Source organism: Terrapene carolina, unplaced genomic scaffold (assembly GCF_002925995.2).
Source record: "Terrapene carolina triunguis isolate 2854851 unplaced genomic scaffold, T_m_triunguis-2.0 Scaffold242, whole genome shotgun sequence".
Taxonomy (NCBI): domain Eukaryota; kingdom Metazoa; phylum Chordata; order Testudines; family Emydidae; genus Terrapene; species Terrapene triunguis.
Genome location: NW_020664593.1, coordinates 4,224,932 through 4,247,535, shown reverse-complemented (window position 1 = coordinate 4,247,535; position 22,604 = coordinate 4,224,932). Strand labels below are relative to the sequence as shown.

The 22,604-nt window shown below is 41.6% G+C and overlaps 1 protein-coding gene across 2 annotated transcripts in view; it reads right to left on the bottom strand.

Annotated features, from left to right (window-relative positions):
* The window catches only part of GSK3B (glycogen synthase kinase 3 beta), a 253,978-nt gene that overhangs the window by 40,243 nt on the left and 191,131 nt on the right, over nt 1–22,604 (bottom strand). For both annotated transcript variants that reach the window (XM_024202437.2, XM_024202439.2), the window contains exons 7-8: nt 22,376–22,473; nt 5,902–5,997 (exon numbers count right to left, since the gene is read on the bottom strand). In XM_024202437.2, coding sequence (XP_024058205.1) covers nt 5,902–5,997; nt 22,376–22,473 — 194 coding nt within the window. The remainder of the gene's footprint in view (nt 1–5,901; nt 5,998–22,375; nt 22,474–22,604) is intronic.

Here is a 22,604-nt window from a genome sequence, read left to right as displayed (position 1 = left end):
TACACAAACTGTTGAAAGATGGCGCCAAATGTAGACGGAAGCACAGGGATTGCTGGGATGCGAAGCAATGCATCACAGGTCATTGGGACAGGACCCAGGATACCCCGCGACCCCCTCCGCCTTCCCACAACTCTTAGCGGCAGAAGAGGAAGAGATGCTCTGTAGGATAGCTGCCCAGAGTGCACTGCTCCAAATACCGCTGCAAGTGCCGCAAGTGTGAACACGCTATTGTGCAGGCAGCTGACAGTGGGAACACACAACAAGCGGCTTCCCTTCAGCGCTCTCTGAGAGGCACTGTAACTGCCAGCACCGTAACTCTGCCAGTGTAGACATACCCTTACATAATACAGTCCTATCTGGGCATGAAACGCTGATATTGCAGCAAGGTGCACTTTGATGGAGCGGACATCCAAACCTGACTCTTTTAGGTGCAACAGTCCTAAATCTTTTGAATCATTGATTGCATAGGAGACACATTGTCACTAGCCACCCAGGAAGAGAAACCCTTCCACTTACTGAGGTAAGTAGCTCTGGTGGATGGTTTTCTACTATTAAGTAAGACATTACGCTTTATTTCCAAACAGTGTGCCTCCTCTGGGTTTAGCTACCTGGAGAACCAGGCCATGAGGTGTAGTGACAGAGTTCCAGTGCAACACCTGCTCATGATTCGGTGATATCAGGTCCTTGACTAAAGGTGGGGGTTGGGGGGGGGGGGCAGGGGAGGATTAAGGCTCCTTGATGGACAACTTGTACAGGTCCAAGTACCATGCCTACCTTGCCAGGCTGGCACAATGAGTATAATTTTGCCTCACTCTTACTTCAGCTAGAGAATTATTTTGGGAGCCAATGGCACTGGAGGATAAGCATAGAGCAGGTCCTCATCACAGGGGAAGAGAAAATGTGCTCGAGATGGACGGGTTGTACTTCTACAGGAATCCCTGATGACGGGTACATGGTTACTCCTGTTGCCATGACTCTGGCAGCTGAGTTGAATCTGCCGCATCCAGGGAGGCCTGCAGAGTAGACCTTGCGATCAGTCGACCTTCCATCAGGAAAGACTTAAACTTGTCCCTCGTGTCCTTGGGCAGCTAACTGAGGAATTTGGACGTAGCATCCCAATTTGAATAATCATAATAGGCAAAAAGGGTCTGATGGTTTGCTATACATAGCTGTAACCTCACAGTTGACTAACCCACATTTCTACCAAAAATGCCCAATTCCTTTGTATCCTTTTCTTTAGGAGTTGCTTTTGCTCTAGCTTGGCAGTGTCTCACATTTACTCCTGCCACTATCAGGGAGCCTACTGAGGGGTGTGGATAAAACTCTTTGAGGGATGAGGGGGTTTGCCATAAAGTTTGTATAGGCTGCATAACTGCCTCAATTATAAGGAGAGCAATTTCCCTGCTACAGCCAGGTGTAAAATATCTAGTTCGTGGGATTTTTCTCTGAAAGCTCTATTTATATTCCCAGGGGGACAGCAATCCTTTTCGAGAGTTCTTGGTAGAACTTAACATCATCTGATACTAGAGAAGATGTCTCCAGTACCAGGGTCTCACCTGGTGAGGCGGACGAGGTGTTCAGAAGAGGCAGGTTCTTTTGGACCTTACTGAGGCTGGTCTTGAATTGCCAATGTAGAAGACCTGCCTGAAGCAAATAATGGGCGGTTCTGATCCTCAGTGCCCCATGGGATCTTGGTACCAACATTGAGTGGCCTGTGTGGAGAAACTTCTCCCTTTTGGGGATATATTTCTGTAGTGTAGTGCTTGCCCAGTACAGACTTTGGATGCTCTGCCAGTACTAGGCAGTGAAACTTATCTTCTCAGTGACTGACTTCTGTGATGCAGCAGAGATAACAATCTAGACACTGGAAACATATCCCATGGTACCCACTAGGGCCATTGAGTTGTGCCTAGACCTGGCACTCCCATTCTTTTGACCTACTCAAGATAACTCCAAGAATGGGAACAATCCCTGGAGGATGCCCCAGATTCCCAGAAGTCAGAGATGTAGGAACCCACCAGACTCTTGAGGAGAAGCATGAGTACTCCAAAGGCCAGTGTGAAGCAGTACTGGGTAGAGTCATCGGAGATCAGGACCATGATCTACAATGGGCCTGCAATACTGGCAACAACATCTGGGGCTTACTGGTTATCAGTACTGTGTGCTGAGCCAAAGTAGCTACTGCTGGTCTCGGAGCTGGCACTGGGACCAAGGGAAGCAGCACAAGACCTGGTGTAGCTGGCGCTGTAGCAGACCACTACATGGAAGCCAACAAATGCACCATGTGCAATGGCCCCAGCAAGGTACCATGGAGCTGAATGACCAGCGAGGGTCATACTGAGCAGCTCAGTAGATCCTTCACAGCTGTGTAGGCCTCTTGAGTGGCTGACACAGAAATGGGCCTTTGTTTTGCTGTCAACGCGGTTGATGGCTCTGCTGTCTGTGCCAAGGAAGCAGCTGGTCTCAGTCTTGAAGCTCCAGCAAATCAAAACACCTGTCCCTAATGTGACCCTCACCCAAGCACTTCAAGCCGTGAGAGTGAGGGTCAGCTTGTGACATCCAGGGCAGGATTTGAAGCCAGGGACCTTGGTGTAGGCTCCGCTGGTATCAGGTGAAGCCTGGAGTTCACTGACTACTGACAGCCACAACAACAGTATAATGTCATCCAACTAAGACAGCACATTTGCAAGAGGAAATGACCTGACAGCACGCTCCAACCGCTGAAGGTAAGAAGGAACTGAAAGATCATAGAATCATAGAAGATAAGGGTTGGAAGAGACCTCAGGAGGTCATCTAGTCCAACCCCCTGCTCAAAGCAGGACCAACAAGATGTGAGGGGTGACTCCACACATTTATGTCCTCAACTTGCAGCACAAGGAAAAGCAGGGTGCAGGTGTGGCTGCCCCTGCGGGTACCGCTAGGGAAAACTGTGTAGCACTGGTGCACAAGATGCATACATACCTAGTGTAATGGACATATGCAAGAACAAAAAAGTATTAAGATTGTGGTATAAAATATTAGAGAAGAACATTCCCCTTCTTGAGAGGCAAATTTAGCATTTCTCTTCTTGAGAGGCAAATTTAGGCTTATCTGCTCCCTTTGCAGCAGAAGGTTCAATTGTCTTCTGTCGCCATCTCCTAGCAAGTGGGAACTTATCCATCTATCTGAGCCTATACAGCAGGGGTCGGCAACCTTTCAGAAGTGGTGTGCCGAGTCTTCATTTATTCACTCTAATGTAAGGTTTCGCGTGCCAGTAATACATTTTAACGTTTTTAGAAGATCTCTTTCTATAAGTCTATAATATATAACTAAACTATTGTTGTATGTAAAGTAAATATGGTTTTTAAAATATTTAAGAAACTTCATTTAAAATTAAATTAAAATGCAGAGCCCCCCCGACCGGTGGCCAGGACCCAGGCAGTGAGTGACACTGAAAATCAGCTCGTGTGCCGCCTTTGGCACACGTGCCATAGGTTGCTTACCCCTGCTATACAGAGTAATGTTGGAGAGTTAGACATACATACACTTTGAACTAGGTTTCAGGCTGTTAAACAATAAAAAGGCTAGAAGCGCCAAATCTGGTGTCACTCAGAGATTTGTTCTCAAACTAACTGAGTTTGTACTGGAATCACACATCACTACTGTAATATGAACACATGAACAATCCTTCATATTGTATGTCATTAGCCATAGTTCTGTACATGGACATCATCACTGTATTGGTATTGACCATTCTACACTGTGTCAGGTAATGTGAGCTTTAACTCGGTGTACAGAGCAATAAAACTTAAGCTCAGGATCCTGCTTTATGCCTAAAACTGGATGCCAATATGAGGAATATATTCCTGCTGAGACCTGAACTCAGGACTCTCAGGTATTAAAGCAGTTGCTCTAATACTTGAGAAAGCAGATGATCTACCAGATACCAAAAGTAGCAGCAGCAGCTGCTCTCTTTTTGACCTACCAGCCACTAGTGAACAGAAACAATACTATGAATATGGGGGATGAAATAGCATATCCATGTGTGTCTGGAGTGGCCAATGTATGGCTCAGAAACAAAATGCAGACAATGGAGCTCTACATCATAACTCCCTAGCCGCCTTCATTAGTATGGAGATGTGGTAAAGTAAAGTGTATGTCATGTCCCTGCCATGGCTAGCCCGCACAGACGAGAACAGAACTTATTAATGCTGCCAGCTAACAAGTTACTCCATTAGCTCAAGTAATAGATGTTTGTATTTGATGGTGAAGGTTCTGGAGATCAAATCCTGCTGACAACCTGTAATGGTTGTCAGTACACATGCATATGTCATTCTAACCAAAATTTCAGCAAATGCTTCTAATTTTCATTCCTTCCTTCCCTCTGCTCAATAAGAACAATTGCAGTTTAACAAATTAATGTTTCTGCAACTCTAGTTTAAAAGAAAATGAAGATAAATATCGGGTGGGAAATTTGAAGGGCAGGACAGGCAGCACTGTTTCCCCGCATCCCATCAGAGATGGCACAAGAATAGCTGGGAAACATCCAGTTGTGGATATTGTCCTCCATGCACTTAGCAGAAAACTTTCATGGCTGAACGGCAAAATGTTGGAGGAAGAGAGTTTTTAAAAGAGTAGGGAAAGACGATTGTTAGAAAGGTCATTCTAGACTGGTCTTTTTGCTACTTGAGACTTTAAATGGCAAGGAAAGAACAAACTCATGATCAGATGGCACCAGGACAGGCTATGGCTCCATTACATACTGCATTCAGTTAAAGCCCACCCTCAACACCAAGTCATCCAGATGCAACACTGGAATCACTTTCCACTACAACTTCACTGTTTTAATGTCTTAGGCTAATTTTTGTAGCTTTTTCCATGATTTATTTTGAAATAATGAAAGTAAGGCTAATATTCATGGAGTTTCATAAATTTTACTTATCACAGAAATTTTTCTATTAACACATAATATAAACAGGTTTGCTGATTTAACAGCCTCTGAGTATTATAAATCACTCAGTCTTGGAACCAACATGCAATAAAGAACTAAGATCTGGAAATGCAACCCAGGGATTGTTGGGAAGAGGAAGCATGTATTTAGAACATCTGAGAAGAAATCACCAAAATATTGATTTGACTTCCAGTAATGTGCATAACCTACAATCTCAAAGAATCTGAAGTAGGTTACATCATCTGCTCGAGGCCTCTAGCACTGTGAAAGGTTTGGTCCAAAATGATTTTGAACTAGTCACTGGCAGGACTGAGGGAATATATGTACTCTTCCACAAGCCAATCTATGCATTTCATTCCTCAGCATTTGAAAGCCATCATATTTGTGTTGCTGGGTTTCCTAACTTGCTGTTGAGAAATTTTGTAGCAGTATTCCCTTCCTTTGAAAAACTGAACTAAACAAAAAAAATCTTTTAAAAGTAATAGAAGAAAAAATAACTAGTGCATATTACTGGGGTTCCAAATCTAATGATCTTCACTATGTTTATGAGATGGGAAACAGGACTGATTTGCACTGTGGGTCTCACTCCTATATTCAGAGATGATGTACTTGTATCATAAAAGTGCATCACCCACCTCTAAAGAATGTATTTATTTATAGGAGATTCTTTGCACAGGTCAAGAAGTGTGCTATGATGGAATATAAGTGCATTGTAATGGTTACAAATACATACCCAGCCTGGAAAATATCTATGGGCAAATCACAAAAAACCAGAGCCATGGACAATTCAATGCAGAGCCTAGGTACATTCCTCCTCCTTCTCTACATAAACAGTTATTGGGTTCTGATTCAACTACAGGGTCCCAGGTTAGTTTGAAAGCAACCAAGCACAGAAATCAAGGTCTGGACTTAAACTCTGCAATGTTACATTTATCCCACACATCATCATTATCCAACTCAGACAGCCTCACCTTAGTCCATGGATGTGCCTTAATCTGAGGGAATTTGAATTCAGTGTAGTTTGGATTCATTTCTCTAATTTGTTCCCTTGTAGGCGTTCCCAGGACCTGGAAAGGGGAAAAAGAAATTGTTTACATATACTTCCGATCTACAAAGTGATAAAGGTCCTAATAAAACTTGCTTGACAATATGATCAAACTTACAATAAGGAATGTCATTTTTTGTAATGTGCAGTATGGTAGAGAGAGTAGGCATAGAGTGTCTGGCAAAACATAATTAGTCACTGGTACCAAGCAGTTTTTGCAATGCACTGAGACTTGGGGCACAACAGACTGGACAGTTCAAATTCTGCAAATTTACTTAACTGATGAAGGTCTTTCATAAAATTCAGGCATCTCTCTCAAATTCAATGATGCTTCAAAGGAGAACAGAGCAGAATTTCTCCAGATTAGGAATTTTATAAAAATAATTATTTGATGAACATCTTTAATGTAATAGGCTGTAGCTTGCAGTCTTACACCCTGATTAAGATAATGAACAATAGCACACCCGAATGCATTTTAATAGTCATGAGTGAGAGCTCTCTAATGAACTTAAAAGATCAGACAAGCATTGCTGAGAGAGGCGGAACAGATTTTATTAGATGGAGATTGATTTTTTTCATATCTAAATGCAGACAGAGAGTTAACTTACCTACACCTAACGTACAGGCATTCAATTCACGTACCTGTAGTTTAGACATTTATTCTAGGAATTCAAATATAAAAGGATCTATGTTTATATAACAACAAACAACACCACCACCACCACCAGTGTGATGTTATCTGTATATACATTTCCATAGAGAAATATGTGATTGTATTTATGAGATGATTTGGTGAGTTTTACATATCTATGAGTACATTAGTAGTTTTTGTTCAATTAACATTAATCTCAGAAAAACTTCAAATCCTTTAAGAGGGACAAAAAACTCCTCAGCAAATTTGCAAGTCCACTGCGTTTTGTTTAAATTCAGTTCCTCTGGGTTCTGCTATTACAGAAAGCACTGTGGGAGAGGAAGCCTGAAACTCAGGCACCTCTTCTGACAGACAACCTCACAGTCATGTTACAGACTTGTGACAAATCTTTTGCCATGGAAATTCATGTCATGTTGCCAATTCATCACTAGGATTTCAATTCAAGGATAAGCAGGAACATGTCTAGATGTTATGAAAAACCTCCTGCTGAATATTGTCAGTTGTATTCATGAAGTTTTGTATTATTTTACATCAATAGAATTTTTTTAAATAAGCAGAAAGTGCAAAGAGGCTTGGGAAAGAAAAAGGCATGGGTTAAATGCATCTCAAGTAATTAAAGACGGTGGCCAAAATTTATGAAAAGTGAATAGTTTTTTTTTTAAAAAAACCTCATGTTTTGATTTATTTTCTAATTTTGAGTGTGAATTTAATAGTTGTGTAAGATGCGGGACTGACTGCTTTGGCAAGTGAAATTCTCTATTTAACCATATAAAAATCACAATCCAGGGTGCAGCAATGCAAGCTTGCATTACACCACCGCCTGTCAATGGACGTCAACCAGAAGCTGGTAAAAATCTCTAAGGGTGGGGTTGCTAACAGCCTAAGGCTTGATTTGAACCACCAACTTTCGAGTGAAAGACCACACTTATAGCTGGTTGGAAATTTTCTGACAGAACGCCTTTCCATCAGAAAACACCAATTCACTGAAAGCGAAACGTTTTGCAGGAATGTATCGATTTCAACTCATCTTTTGAATGAAACCTGGCAAGTTGCTTGTCTCTCCCGCAGCCCACCTGCCAGGAGCATTGGAGCCAGGCTCCACTGCAGCCTGCCTAGTTGTTGAGAGCCTGAAAGCCCAAGAGCCGTGGCTCCCAAGCTCCTCCACAGCTCGCCTGGCAGGCTGCCTTGCAGTCAAGGATCCCAAAGTACAGTAGAATTTCACTTCTGCAAAAACTGTCAAGGTTTTGACATTATATCCTGATCAGGACAACAACTCTCCCTGCTCCCTACTTTAAAAAACAAACAAACAAAAACAAAAATTACAAAAAAAAAACCCTCAAAAATTTTCACGGAAGTGAAATTTACTTTCCTAGCTAGCTCTAGTTGCATTACACAATGATAGCCCCTCATTCCCCAAGTCTAATACGTTTAAAAGTTTCCCCAGTGTAAAACTACTTGCTTAAAGGATAGCTATTTATTTTTTCACAAAAGCACTTTTCACTGTAATGGGCTTTTCTCAAAAAAAGGTTAAAAAAATTAATTTTGCAAATCTGCTGAATCCAAGAAGTGGAGCCAAACACCAAAGCTTCTCAGAATAAATGACACTAAGCACAAACTCTTAAAGATCCGCATAAACACTACAATGGGTTTTAATTCTGCTAGATCTCAAAATATGATTAATCATAACAATTTGACTGGGAAACCTCTACAGAACACCTGTTGGTAAGTACGGGAAGCAATGGTGTGGACAATTTAGACATGAGAGGCAGGTAGGTTGCCTGGTCAAGTGTTGAGGGAGGGGAGATTGAAGTTAAGCGTACTAGCCCTTAGCTATTTAGTTTGGAATCAAAAGTAGTCTACTCATCCTCGGTGTTTTAAAGATAAATTCAACTGTTATAGATGGGCTGAATTACAGATTTGCATTTTCATTGTGCCTACTGGAATTCCCCTGAAGTTTCAGTAAGATAGAGCCATGTTACCTTTAGAAGCTGAGCTCCCATTTGGGAAATGAAAACCAACTGTATTCCTCCACCAAACCTTTGCAACCCTGCCATGTGTTGTTAGAAGCCTACCCATCTGAATTTATATGTCGTCCATGTCGTGTCATCCCCCCCAGATCTTTCTCGTGTTTCTTACATGCTATGAACAGTGAAATGGTTAACAATGTCGACATTTAAGTATCACTGGCATCCTGAGATAGCACCTATTGAAATGAATGGAGCAGTTCCCACCTCAGAGCTATTGTTTCAAGCTCTCTGCAGACTGAGGCGGATATAGCTGTATTGGTTATATTCTGAGTCACATTTTCAAGGTTTTCTTTGCAACCATAATAGTTAGACTTTTTTTAAATAAGAGCTGACACTCTGGAGATCAACTAAGGGGTCTATCCATACTCTTTAGTTAGTTCTTCATCTCTCTCTCTCTCACACACACACACACACACACACACACACACACACACACACACCCCAAGTCACCCACTGTACTTTGGGAAACACTGGGACACAGAATCCTTTACTTCCTGTCCTAACAGGGCTATTAAGTGCTTTTAAGACAGCTGCTGCATTTCCGTGATGAAATGATGCCTAAACATTGTTTGAGTAATAGTCTGTAAAGTATTTGGGAATGATAAGCACGGTCTACTCACCAACCACCAGTCCACCTGCATCCCCAGAGTTCAGTAATTTCATTCAAGGAAGTTTTAGACACTCAAAGTCTTAACACAAGACTTGTGAATCGGATCTATGCCTTTCCTGGCCTGTGAAAGAGTCATGAGCAACTGGTACCAGACCAGACCAAAATAATCAATACCTCATTCAAGGAAGGAATCTTCCCTTTCTCCTTGACACATGCAGTAGTCTGAGCAATGCCAAAGAAAAACACCCTGGACACATTGGTTCTAGCCAATTATCTCCCAGTATCAAGCCTCCCATAGCTAAGCAAGCTCACAGAGAAGCCAGTCAAAGGCAAATCACAAGCTCATCTTATTGAAGGAAATTTATTAACTTGGTATAATCTGGATTCAGGCCAGCACATGGAACTGAAACTGCTTTAGTGGCACTGATGAATGATCTCCTCCTGTCAATGGAAAGAGAGCAGACATCCTTTCTTACCCTCCTTGACCTCTCTGCATCATTAGACATGGTCAATTACGAGATATTGTTGTTTTGCCTGAGAGAGGTGGCAGGCATCCAGGGTTAGGTGCTAAAATGGACTGAGTTCTTTATGGAGGGACATACCTAACAAGTAATTATGGGAAAATGCAACTCCATCAGTAGACCCCTCGTTTATGAAGTCCTAAAAGGATCAATTTTCTCTCCAGTCCTTTTCAATGTCTACATACAACCACTAGGTGAATTGATCAGAGGACATGGACTCAAGAGCCAGAAACATGCAGGTGACATACAGCTCTACTTATCCTTCACCACACTCTAGCTATGTGGGACACAGAACTTTATCTCAGTGGCCTGTCCAAGACTGTGGAATGAACTCCCGCAGGAGCTAAAGACCATCACAAACCTCATCTTCCACTCCAAGTGCAAGGTGCAGTTCTTTGATCTTGCCTTCTCTAATGCATGCATAGCAACATGTACATTAAAAACAAAACAAACAAAAACCCCGACAAGAACAAGACACGCCACTGCACATACTTTACCCCCTTTGGAGATAAGATAAATGTGATAGCTGTTAGTCATGTCACTTAATGCACTATTGGAAGGCTCTCAGAAACTATGGTGAAGAACCTATATAGAATAGATCAACTCAGAGACCTTTGATTTAGCTTCCTCCTCCATTTCCAAAGAACCATTTGTAGTTTTAGATTATATTCCAAACTCTCTTTCAAATTCAGGTTAACACATCCTAGATGAAATTGGTGTCTGATTGGAATGCAGCAATATTTCTCTGAAAATATCAATATTCATTTGGAATACTAGAACTTCCATGCTATATACTAGGGACCTTTTGCCTCAAATCCTAGATAGCCTTGGCAGTACTGAAGACAGTTAAGTTTGCATACAAATGCAGAGACAGATACTTCCTGATACTCTTTCACATGAAAAGCCTGGATAATATAAAGTGTGTATGTAAACCACAAGGAATTAGGACTTGTCTGAAGGATTTCTGCAGTTAAATATCCAAAAAGATCTGTGATCATGTTGATTTTCCAGATCTTTCCATCTTCTCTGTGAAACATCTGTGGTTTGCTAACAAATCCATTGTGGCAAGGTACAGAGGGTCAGAGAAGTTTGGCTTACTTGCTTTCTAAGAAGCTGTATTCTCAGAAATAGGCCATAGTTCTTGAATGCTAAGACAGAGGAAGTGTGTGTGTGAGGGAATCTGTTTACTTAAAGGAGGTAAAAGCCTGACCCTTCAATTATACAGGCTTCGACACAATTGTGTAACTGGTAGAGTGATTTATTTAGCATTCAATGTATTTACTCTGCTCTCTCGTGTGTATCTAATGCAAGTATGAAAACAACTTGGTGCTGTTAACAGATTCAAGGTGCTTTCAGCTCATAGCAGCGATAGAGATTAAAAGAAAAGAAAGAAAAATAGATGAGTAAATGTTTTAACGTTTTATTTCTACCAAATCATGTAATTCAATCCCAAAATCAGCAGAACAGTTACCCCAAATGGTAACTATGTTGGTGTTCTAGATATTCAGGACATGTCCTCTAATAAAATAATACTGGACAAAGATCTGCTGAATATATCTAATACTGTACTTTGTTCTTTTACATTTTGAGTTCTAGGTATACTGGAATGCAAAATTCATAAATTAGTATGTCTGTTTACAGTAGCAATCACAAAAAGAGACAACATGTAAAACTTTCTAGTGTGTCTAAGTGACTACCTAATCTGTTTGAAAATGACAGTTGACAGAAGGAAGCAACTGCAGCTGGAGCTGAATTGGAGAGTGAATCTGAGAATGAAATACGGCTGGATGTAGCTTGCAAACAAGAGAGTGTCTCGGGGTGGAAGACAGTGGGCAAGACACCACTGTCCTTTGGGGTATCCTAATCATTCCCATCTGAATAATCAGGAGGATCATCCATAAAAGAATTACAGGAGGAAATACTCACTGACAAAGTAGATGCTTTCATAGTTCTCAAGAGAGAGGGAGTGGTGGACAGACCAGATTTCAGTGTCTTTACAAGAGACCTCCCTCTTGACAACTGATCCACAGAAGGTGGAGCCCACCCAGGCCATTATTTCAGGGTTCCTGAAGAAAAAGTGACTGACTCATGGACATACCTCAGCGGGCTTTGGGGAACCTTTGTTCATGGATACCCTACCTCCAGAAGTGTGTGGGGTCTCTCTCCCCCAGGCCCTGTCAGAAGGGACAGGCTTCTGATCTGAGAGTCCTGAGGATATACCTTGGACTCAGTTACAAGTGGTATTAGGTCCAATCCTTGGAATTTTTGGATCCATGCTTTCAGTTGGAAAAAATGCATGAAAGTGACCTACTCAATTCCACTGTAGGAAGGTGGATAAGATACCTCTCGGAAAGCAGCCACAATATAAGTATGATTGGCATTGCACAAAGAAACCAATGGTGCTTGGTGGCGACAGTGTACTCTGCATGAAGAGAGAAGGCTGCACTTCTCTTGAAATAGATGTATTCAGCCTCAAGCCCCACACCAACCTCTTCTGGAATTGAATCCTCTTTGCTAATACTACAGCTAAAACAAAGCTAAGAAGGAAAAATCAGTTGCACAGAAGTAAAGGAGACTAAAGGTGCTGAGAACTGGTGGCTGAAGGGAACTGGGGCACCAGCTCCTTACATAAACTTGCAGAAGCTAAATGTTAGGTTGTGTGACAGGGCATAAACAAAAGCCCAAAAGCTGAACTCAACACTAGGGGCTAGTCTACACTAGAAGTGCTACATCGGCGCAGCTGTAGCGTATTTGGTGAAGACACTCTATGCCAACAGGAGAGAGGGTTCTCTTGTTGGCATAATTACTCCAACTCCATGAGAGGCGGAAACTATTTTGGTGGGAGAGCGTCTCCTGCAAACATAGTGCTAGTGTTGACAGCGCTTAGGTCGCTGTAACTTGTGTTGCTCAGTGGAGTGGCTTTTTCACACCGCTGACTGATGTAAGTTATATCGACATAAGTGGTAGTGTAGATTTGCCCTAGGAGTGCACACGCTCCTAAAGGTGGGGATTTATATAATATTCACAAGAAAAAACTACTACTCTCATACTGGTTTGTTGAAAGGTGTGATTAATTAGCTGTTTACAAACTGAACCGCAGAAGAAAGGTGCTAGAGATGTGCCAAGTACTTATTAAAAGATTTTAGGATGGAGGAATCTCAACCTACAATACAATCAACTTTGAAGTAAATAATCTGAAAGGGTGACAGAGGAGAGAAAGCTACAACTCTGACAGTCACATAACATTAAGTGAAAAAAAAAAAAAGCCAACCAGAAACATGAATTTCTTTTGTTAACAGAAACAAGCACAACCATACACTAGCCTAGTAAGACGCTCCATTGCCATGGTTGACATGCACACAATTGTTCATCTTCTTATGCTGCCAGCAATTGCTGAAAGTGGGGAAATTACATTATGCAGAGAAAGAACTGAGCTGAGCTTTTTGAGGGAGGCGGTTGCACAATGGCAAGAAAGAAATGCCAGAACACTTCCTCTATGAATGGAGAGAGAGGATTAATTTTAAACCATGTCAATACTAGCAGGTGTTCTGTAGCACAGACAGCCCATCCCAATGGCATACTTTCACTCCATACAGGATCACATCCAGAAGAAAAAACATTCTTCCCCGCAATTTCTTCTTTGGTAGAAGCAACTTTTCTTTGCCATTTAGCTACTATAAATGAATGTATTTATTTTTTCAAAAACTGAGCCCAAAATAGTACCTTGATATTTGAGTGTGAGCCATGTATTATATTTGCAATCCATTTTTAACACTCAGCTCAGTAAAAGTGTTACAGACTATAAAATTACTCACTGGTTAGATTTCTGACACTTTACAGGTCTCATGTTTTAACATTTTCCTTCATGAATACCAGACAAAAATTATTCTTCCTATTCCAGCCTGAAAGGCATTGGAAGAGAGGGCACAGTTACTGTTAGTTTTTCTATAATAGGTGTAATCCTGCTGTGACTCCTTGAGCTAACTGTCCAGGTTGGGAACAAAAGAAAACTTGCTGACTTTGTCTCACTGTACATGGAGATAACTTTAGAGAAGCTCTATTAATACTTTTTTCAGTCTGGACTGCACCATTTGGAATGGATTTTTAGTAATTCTGGAATGGGAAAACCACTTTGCCCTTCATACTCTTTTATTGTAAGTGGGTTCCTGTTTAGTTACAAACTGACAAATGAAGGCCTGTCAGTATCCAGGGGTGAATGGATTAGGTCACTATCACTGTCATATTCTTCTGGAGAAGATGAGGATCTCCTTTTCTTTAAGAAATCGTCTAATGGTGATGTGGGAACTGCAGCAACAGACTTACCTTCAGATGATGAATTGCTCCTTTAAAAACACAAACTTGTTTTTATGTTTCACAGAATGATTCTCACAGGAAGAAGAAAGAACTCTTATTTGCCCTATAGTAACCATGGAACTTTGAGATGCAGCAGTCAGTGTGGATCCCACAGCAGGTGTACATGTGCCTCAGTCAGTGCCCATCAGGAATGCATATATGCCCTGAGCCTCCGTATACTCCCATGTAAGAACATAAAGGGCAGAGCAGCTGCAAACCTCATTCTGTTCCCTTGCCATGGTAGCTGAGGACTCCAAAAGCAGGGATGGAAGGTAGGTAGTGGGATCCACACTGAGTACAACTCCAAGAACTAGTTACTATAAGGTAAGTTCATTCTTCAGTGTATGTCAGTGTGGACCCCGCTGTAGGGGAGTGGCAAGCAGTACCTCCTCTGGCTGTTGGGATGAAAGGTTTTAGCTGTATCCAACGGACTGTAGTATTGCTCTCCCAAACTTGGCATCTGCCCTGACATCCAAGTCCAATGCACAATGCTTGACAAAAGTAAGTGGGTTCCTCCACATCTCCGCCTGGCATATTTCGGAAATTGACATGGTTCTGAAGAAGACAGATAATGTCACTTGTGGTCTGCTAGAGTGCACCTTGATGTACACCATTCAACTAGTAATAGCAAGATACGCCATCATATCCACTTTGATATTCTTTGTGATGAGATGGCCTGGAGATTGAACTGCTGGCTACAACCAGAAACAACTGGGGAGATAGAATCGAATTGCGCAGACTGTCAATGTAAAGTAAGGCTCTGGAAATGTCCAATAAAATGTAACTTCTCTCCTGATACAGTGTGGGGCTTCAGGAAGAAGACAGACAGGTTAACTGGTTAACTCAAACTGAACTCAGACTACCTTGGGAGGAAACTTAGGGTGAGGTACCTATGAAATGTCGTGTAGGGAGGGTCAGCTGTAAGTGCTTGGAATCCACTCACTCTTTTTGCTCTGAGTTCCAAGACATTTATGTGAAGTCCCAGGTCATCTTCTGTGGACCAGGCCCCTTGTGCTTATAGGTGGTCCAAGCATTTCTCCCCCTCCTGTCCTTAACGCATCCGCAATTAAAGTCCTTGTGAGAGAGGGGGCTGAGAATCTCATGCCTCCTTGTACAATCTCTAACCACCATTCCAGTTCTGCAAGGATGTGAGATGACACCAAGACTTTCCTGTCCATCTGGTGACAGAGTGGAAAGTAGACTGATCTAGGCCAGAGTTTTAAGGGCTATAGATGAAGTCTGGCAAGCAGTGTCATGTACATGCACATCAATGTATCATCTAATACTCCAAGTCAAGTTTGTAGTGTTATAGACAAGTTTGATTTTATCTTGAGTAGTAGTGACTGCAGTGACAGGAACTTGTCCCCAGACAGGTTCGTGCTCTCTGATCTGAAATCGATCATAGCTCCTATCTTCTAAGATGGTAGAAGAGGTGATATTTTCATAATTGAAGAAGGCCCAGTCAGGCAAACAGAGATTCTGCATATTTTAGACTCACTGCTGCCTTCTGCTGGGACCTGCCCTGATCAGTCTATCTTCCATGTAAGGGTAGATGTGGACACGCTGTCTTCAAAGGCATGCCATTACCACTGCTAGGCATTTTGTGAAGACTCTTGGTTAGGGTGGAGTGATTTTTTTTTTTTTCAGTGAATACTTTTGGCAAAAAACACAAAACAAAAACAAACAAAAAAAACAACCAACCAAAAAACCACACAAAAACCACCCGCTCGCTCAATAAAAACCAAAAAAACCCACAAAACAATCAAAACCAACCATTCTGAAATTTAAAGTTATTTGATTCAACATTTCGTTTAGAAAATGTTTCTATTTGATATTCAAAACATTTCATTTTGACATGAACACAGTTTTTAAAAATGTTTTGCTTTGGCAAAAACAGACCTTCAGTTTTGTTTCTAAATGAAAAAATGTTCTTTGGATTTTTTGGTTTGGCAACAGAATAAAAAAAAAAAAAAAATCATTTGCTCATCTCTACTTCGGGTGCCGTTGAGAGTTTGAATGGCAGCCCCTGATACTGGTAGTGATTTGGCTCTACTGCGAATCTGAAGTACTTCCAGTGGGCTGGGAGGACGGCTATGTGGAAGTATGGATCCTGTAAGACAAGAGCCATGAACCAGTGTTGAACCTGCAGAGATAGAATAATGGAGGCAAGCATTACCATTCTGAATACAAGGCTGCATCTGCATTTGTTCAGTCTCCTCAGGCTGGGAATAGGACAAAGACCCCCCCTTCTTTTTTGGGATGAGGAAATATCAGGAATAAAAGCCTCTTAAGACCCTTATACTTCTGAGCTCTCCTATGGCTCCTAGACAGAGCAATGAGGCCACTTCTCTTTGTGACAGGCTCTCATCAGAAGGATCCCTGAAGGGGATAGGGAAGGGGTTTGTGCAGGAATATAAAGAGTAGACATGAACAGAGTAGCTATGAGTGAAAGATGTCCAAACATCCACTTGTCTGATAGCAAACCAAGCCCAGTGAAAAGGGGGAAGGAGGCTCCTGATACATCCATCAAACCTGCTGCCTCTGTGATGGTGCAGGGTGAATGACTGAGTACAACGACGGACAGGCATATCTCCTAGAATTGAGGGGGTTTTTCCTTGGCAGGTATTCAGGCTACCTACTCCGGGAATAGGATAGCATCCTACTGAGGCTGGTAAGAGATAGTGTATAGATCCCCAGGGATCTTAACGTGACCTGCGAATCTTTCAGTGAATGGTGCAGTCCATCTGTTCTGCTGCTGAAGAACTCCATCCACCCAAAGAGCAGATCCGTGATGGTGCTTTGTACCTCTTTCTGGATGCCTGATGTTAAGCAGCCATTAAGACCTGCTCATGGTGACAGCCATGGGCACTGGCCATTGACCTCGCAGTTGTGTTGGACGTGTCCATGGCCCTATGATCTCATTCAGTTCTTTTCTGTTTTCCTGTAGAATTTTTTGGACATTAAAGGGATGACTCTCCCATCCCAGATAACAGTTATATTTTGCAAACAGGGCCTAGTAATTCATAATGCAGAGCTGCGCTGAGGTAAAGGAACATGCCCTGTGCCTAAAGAGGTCCAGTTTCTTGGGTTTTTTTCCCTTCAAGTTGCCTTTTGTGGACCTGGGCTTCTTTTGAAGGCACTCAGTACTCTCTTCCACAAATTTAGTTGTGGAGGAGAGAGTGGCCAGAGTCTGCCTTTGCTGGTTCAAGTAAACCCTCGATCAGGAGAGCGATCCCAGCTGGGCTTGTAGAGCTCAGTTTAATCAAATAGCTTGTGAGACCTTTCCTGGATTACTGTTGTTTTGATCTGCAGGTCTCCACGACCTGGGACAGAAAGCTCTGGAATCCTTACAGTCAACCAGTTCCAGTGCCATGTCCTCATCTAGCAACGACAATTCTTTAGGCAGGGACTGAGCTTGCTGCTGTCCCTCTGTTGTTGCCTACTCCTGGATGTCAGCATCCAGCACTGAAGTGGGTGTGTTTGTAAATTTTATGTTTTTCACTGAGATCATCATACTACATGTGCCTTCTGAGCGAAGTTTGGAAAAAAGCTGTTTTTGAAATAAAGTTTATGAATGTCTGAAAATACAGAGGGAGCGTTGGCTTATGATTAGAGGAGTGAAGCTGGAGTCAGGATTACTGGAATCTACTCTTGGTTCTGCCACTGATTCAGTGTGACTATGTGCCTCAGTTTCCAAGTCTGCCTATGGTAACAGTAATACTTATCTCATTCAAATGCATACAACAGAGGTATGGGTACTAGTCTCAGAACCCGCCATCCCTGGCTTTTCTGGGTTGGGCAACCAGCACAAACTCTCCTTAAAGTATGCATTTGCTTCTTCAGGTGATTGTCTGAAGATGGTCTGTTTCAGGAATGATTTGCATGCTACCCCTTAAACTTTACATTATCCTCACCTTCATACCTTCAAGCACCTGCGGGTCTCGTACTAATCTGCCAACTCAGCAACCTGTCAGATTGTTTTATGTTTTCTAACTGCTAGTCAAATTCTTATGAGAAACCCTCAAATTGTTCAAGGTGAAAGAGGTCTCACTTATTCTTCTATCCACTTGTCAAAGTTGTTTGCTATTGATACAGGTATATTTGTATAACCTTCATCAGCCCCATTTTTAGGCTGATGGACGTGCTTGAGCCACGCTATCATATTCATCTTGAATCTTATCAGGACAGCTTTCTCTTTAACATACATACTATACAATCCCTTCTGTTCTTTACAAGGGAATTACCATACTGGATTAGACTAGTAGTACATCTAATCAAATACCTTTTCCTGATGTTGACCATTAACAAATGCTTCAGAAAAGGGAACAAAGAAATCCCATAATGGACAATTCTGGAAAAAACTAACCCATAGGAGAAACTTCTTCCCAATCCATCATTTAGCGGCTCGTTTATACCTGATGCATGAGTGTTCATATTCCTTCAATTTTAGTTCAATCTAATGTAGGTATATTTTTAATGTGAATGTGGATTTTCTAGTATGAGTATTAGTTACAATAGTGACGAGAGGTGAAGTACACACTTTCTTTTTAACATGTACCGCTCACACATTTTCCTCAAAGGCACAAAAATGGATGCCTGCTTCTGAGAGTAGTTAGGAAATCTTCATATCCGGCTGAAACTGTGGGGATTTCCCTCATTTGTTTCCCCGCTACTATTGTGAATTCTACACTTAATTCCATCATTTCTTTCTCACTCCAACTGAAACTACATCTACGTCCCCATCCCATCTCTTGCCCTGAACTACAATGCTTCAAATAGCGCTGTTTTATTTGTAACTTCTCCAGTTCTTTTTGTTATGCTATATTATCCTTTCAGCAACAACGCTTTCTGTGTTATCAGCTCACCATGAATACTTCTCAGTCTTCTGGACTCAAAATCTGCCATCTGATTCAGACTCAGCTTGTCTTAACGCCTTGATTACAAGGTGTTTGTCTGATATGCCTTTATTGATACAGTTCCTATAGTGGCAAAAGAACTTCGGATATCTTAATTCCTATGCACCAATTCACCCACAACCAAACTTCAAGATAAAGTAATACAGAATTTCCCGAACAACTTAAAATGTCTGTTGCTTAAAGAAGAGACAGCCTTTGAAAGAAGTGGCTCAGAAAATTCTAGTGGAAGTTTAGGAGAATGGAAACATGCCTATTTGGTTCCAACTCTCATTCCCTATCCAATCATCTTCAACAACTTTCTGATATAAGCCCTTTGTTTACTGTAGCTGAAGTTTTTCCACTGGGCATTCAATACCTTCCCCTCTCCAAGGCCTATGCCAAAAGCCTTAACAACTTCTTGGGTACCAAAATCCCAAACCACTTTCCAAATCCTCTCAGATGCCAAAAGCCTCAAATGCACTCTACCCAACAAGCTACACTCTCTATCCTCTCACCCCATCCCCTTGTCAACTTCAACAGTGTACTTATGAATTGTCAATCTACCAAATTTTGAGTTGCAGAGTTTTGTATGTTCATACTGCAGGACATTCCACTATTGTGATTTGTATTTCATTTTCCCCAAGAGAGCTTCTAGAATCTGCATCTACATTTTCTTGGTAACAAACAGCATGTGGCCAGAATAATGTTCCATGGCACTTGCCCACTAAACTTTAGACATCCCTGTGAAATTCCACTCCCTTTTGCTACTAACCCAGACCATTCTCTCCTCTTCTAAGCTTCACAGAACTTGTTCCCTTAGCTGGTCAGAGAACATGACATCTAGCACTTCATCATAGTCATTGCTCTCTGGAAAAAGCAACAGAGAGTCCTGTGGCACCTTTAAGACTAACAGATGTATTGGAGCATAAGCTTTCGTGGGTGAATACCCACTTCATCAGACACATGTAATGGAAATTTCCAGAGGCAGGTATAAATATGCAGGCAAGAATCAGAATACCCCTCTGATAATTGCTCTCTAGATACTCTCTTACCACTGTGTCTTCTCAAGTGAAGATCTCAGGGTTTACTACACAGTGGAGTACATCTTACATGTATAATTGTTAATATGTATATCTAGGGGGGCATGTACCATTTTTTGATTTTCATCTAATAATGGGACAATACGATCATTCAGGATTTCCATGTCCACAGTTAGAGCAATGCTCCAGGAACCTACTTTTGCTGAGTGGAAAACCATCTCAAATACAGCTCACTGAAAGTCCAAGCTTCCAGAATGCACATTCTTCCAACTATGATAGAAAAAACTGTTAACACCTGTACTCTTTATATTCAGCTATGGATCTGTCAATTAAAAATGAGGATAAAATTTATGAAAGTGGTGTTTAAAATCTGTACAAGATCTACATGCAGTGACAATTCTATTAAATTGTTTCCTCTTCTTCCTTTGTGTTTATACTAAATTGAGCTAAACAGAATCATCTCAGCCAGACTGAATACATGAATCCCGAAGAAGAGCTCTGTGTAGCTCGAAAGCTTGTCTCTTCGCCAACAGAAGCTGGTCCAATAAAAGTTATTTCCTCACCCACCTTGTCTCTACATGGATTCTGTACAGTTATGAGTCATGGATGAACACTTCCTATACTGACTGGCTGATACTGTACAAATAATGAAAAATAACTACACAAGCATTATGCCAATCCATGAACTCTGGCTGGCAGACAGCCTGTCAACCAGAATACATCTTTCTTCTAAATACTATATTTCCACTTGCTCAGAACCAAGTCAATGGCAAGGCAAAGCACACCCATTAACTCTAGATAGATCTGTTTTATTGAAATAACCAGATTTCTAAGGGAGCGAGATATGACTTTTTGGACTATGTCACCCTGATGTACAATTAAATGATCTTATATTTACATAATATCTTTACTCCTGAAGAAACTATATATTGATATACAAACAATAATCATTTCATTGATGAATAAAGTGGATTAGGGAGCAGACCATACTAGCTGTTCATAACAGTTTAGGGCAAAGTGTGAATACCACCATATTTATGAAACTACAGGGGGAAATCCAGGGACCTAGCCAAACAGGGATTCCAGAGCAAATACCACAACTTTTTGCAAGCAATGCTTTGTACCTTTAATGATCACAAATGTTTGCAACTGTAAATTTTACATCTCATACAAAAGAATGGCATTGTGAGAAGCACCACACCACACTAGGACACTGTTTCCGTACAACTTAAAAGGAACCTACCACTTAAAGAATCACCAACACTTCTTGTCAGAGTCTCCCAAGTTTTCCTTTGAGGTTTCTCTGCAAGTACCCAGCTTAAACTTGCTTAACTTGTGAGTTATGACATGTTCACAGGCTAAGGTGCTACAGGGCAGCAGGCAAATCTGTTCCTATCTAGATTTTTACTTTTTTCTAATTGTGTTACAGGCTCTGCTGCTAGCATCTCCTATTAAGATTAGTGGGAAGCGTCGGGCAAAGATCCTGTTTTCAGTTGCTTATAACATGACAAAACTAACGGTCTGGGCTGAAATTTTCCATGCCAGGGGTCAGCTGCAGGCCAATCTTTTTTGGAAAATTTCAGCCAAAATGGTTCAACCATTTCCAAGAATGAGGCTAGGAAAAAATAGGTTTTGCTCATGTTAAAAAATTGAGATTATTTTCCTTGAAATGCCTTAAGACCCCCATGCTCTGAAGTATTTTTGCTGTCACCATGAAAATCCACCTAAATCTCACTGTTACAAGCCACTGAAAAATTGCAGTTTGCATATGCTCAGAACAGACTTTGATTTTAGCAGCTAAAATCTGTGAAGACTGAATTCTCTCTGAGCACATTAGAGCCCCTCACAGCTCAAAGTGCTGACTAAACTGCCAGTGCACCAGCCCTACAGGCTGAATGACCATGCTCCATCACTTACCAGCTCCTACCTATGGCCAGACTGTGCAACTGACATCCCCACAAGAGTGACTGAGCATGCTCCAGTGCAGGGCTAATTGGAGGTGGGGGACAGAAGCACTTCCCCTGTAATTGCTGCTCCCAGCTGCTCTAGGCTGGGCCAGGCAGAGTGAACAGACTGGGATAAGGAGCCAAGGATGAGGTAAGAGGGGAGAGAGATTGGATGAGGCGCCTGGAAGCCAGTGGAGGGGAGAGGAGAGATCACATTAGAAACTAGAACCTTAATTCTAACTTTCAAGTGATTTACTTTGCAATCTTAATAATGTTCTTTTAACCTAGTTTTTGTGTGCAAATTATCTATGTTCAAGGAGCGAGGTGGCGACCCAAGAGTAACTTGTATTCCATACCTTGATTATTTCCACCAACTGATCCACACCACTGTCGCCTGGAAAGATTGGTTGTCCAAGTAACAGTTCAGCCAATACACAGCCTGCTGACCACACATCTGAAGAGAAAAGGGGGAAAAGTGTTTCAGTTAAAGATGTTATATATATATCATATCAAATTTAACCCATTTAATACATTACTCTGTGTTTGGTTCTGTACAAGATACAATTAATCAAGAGCACTCAGCCT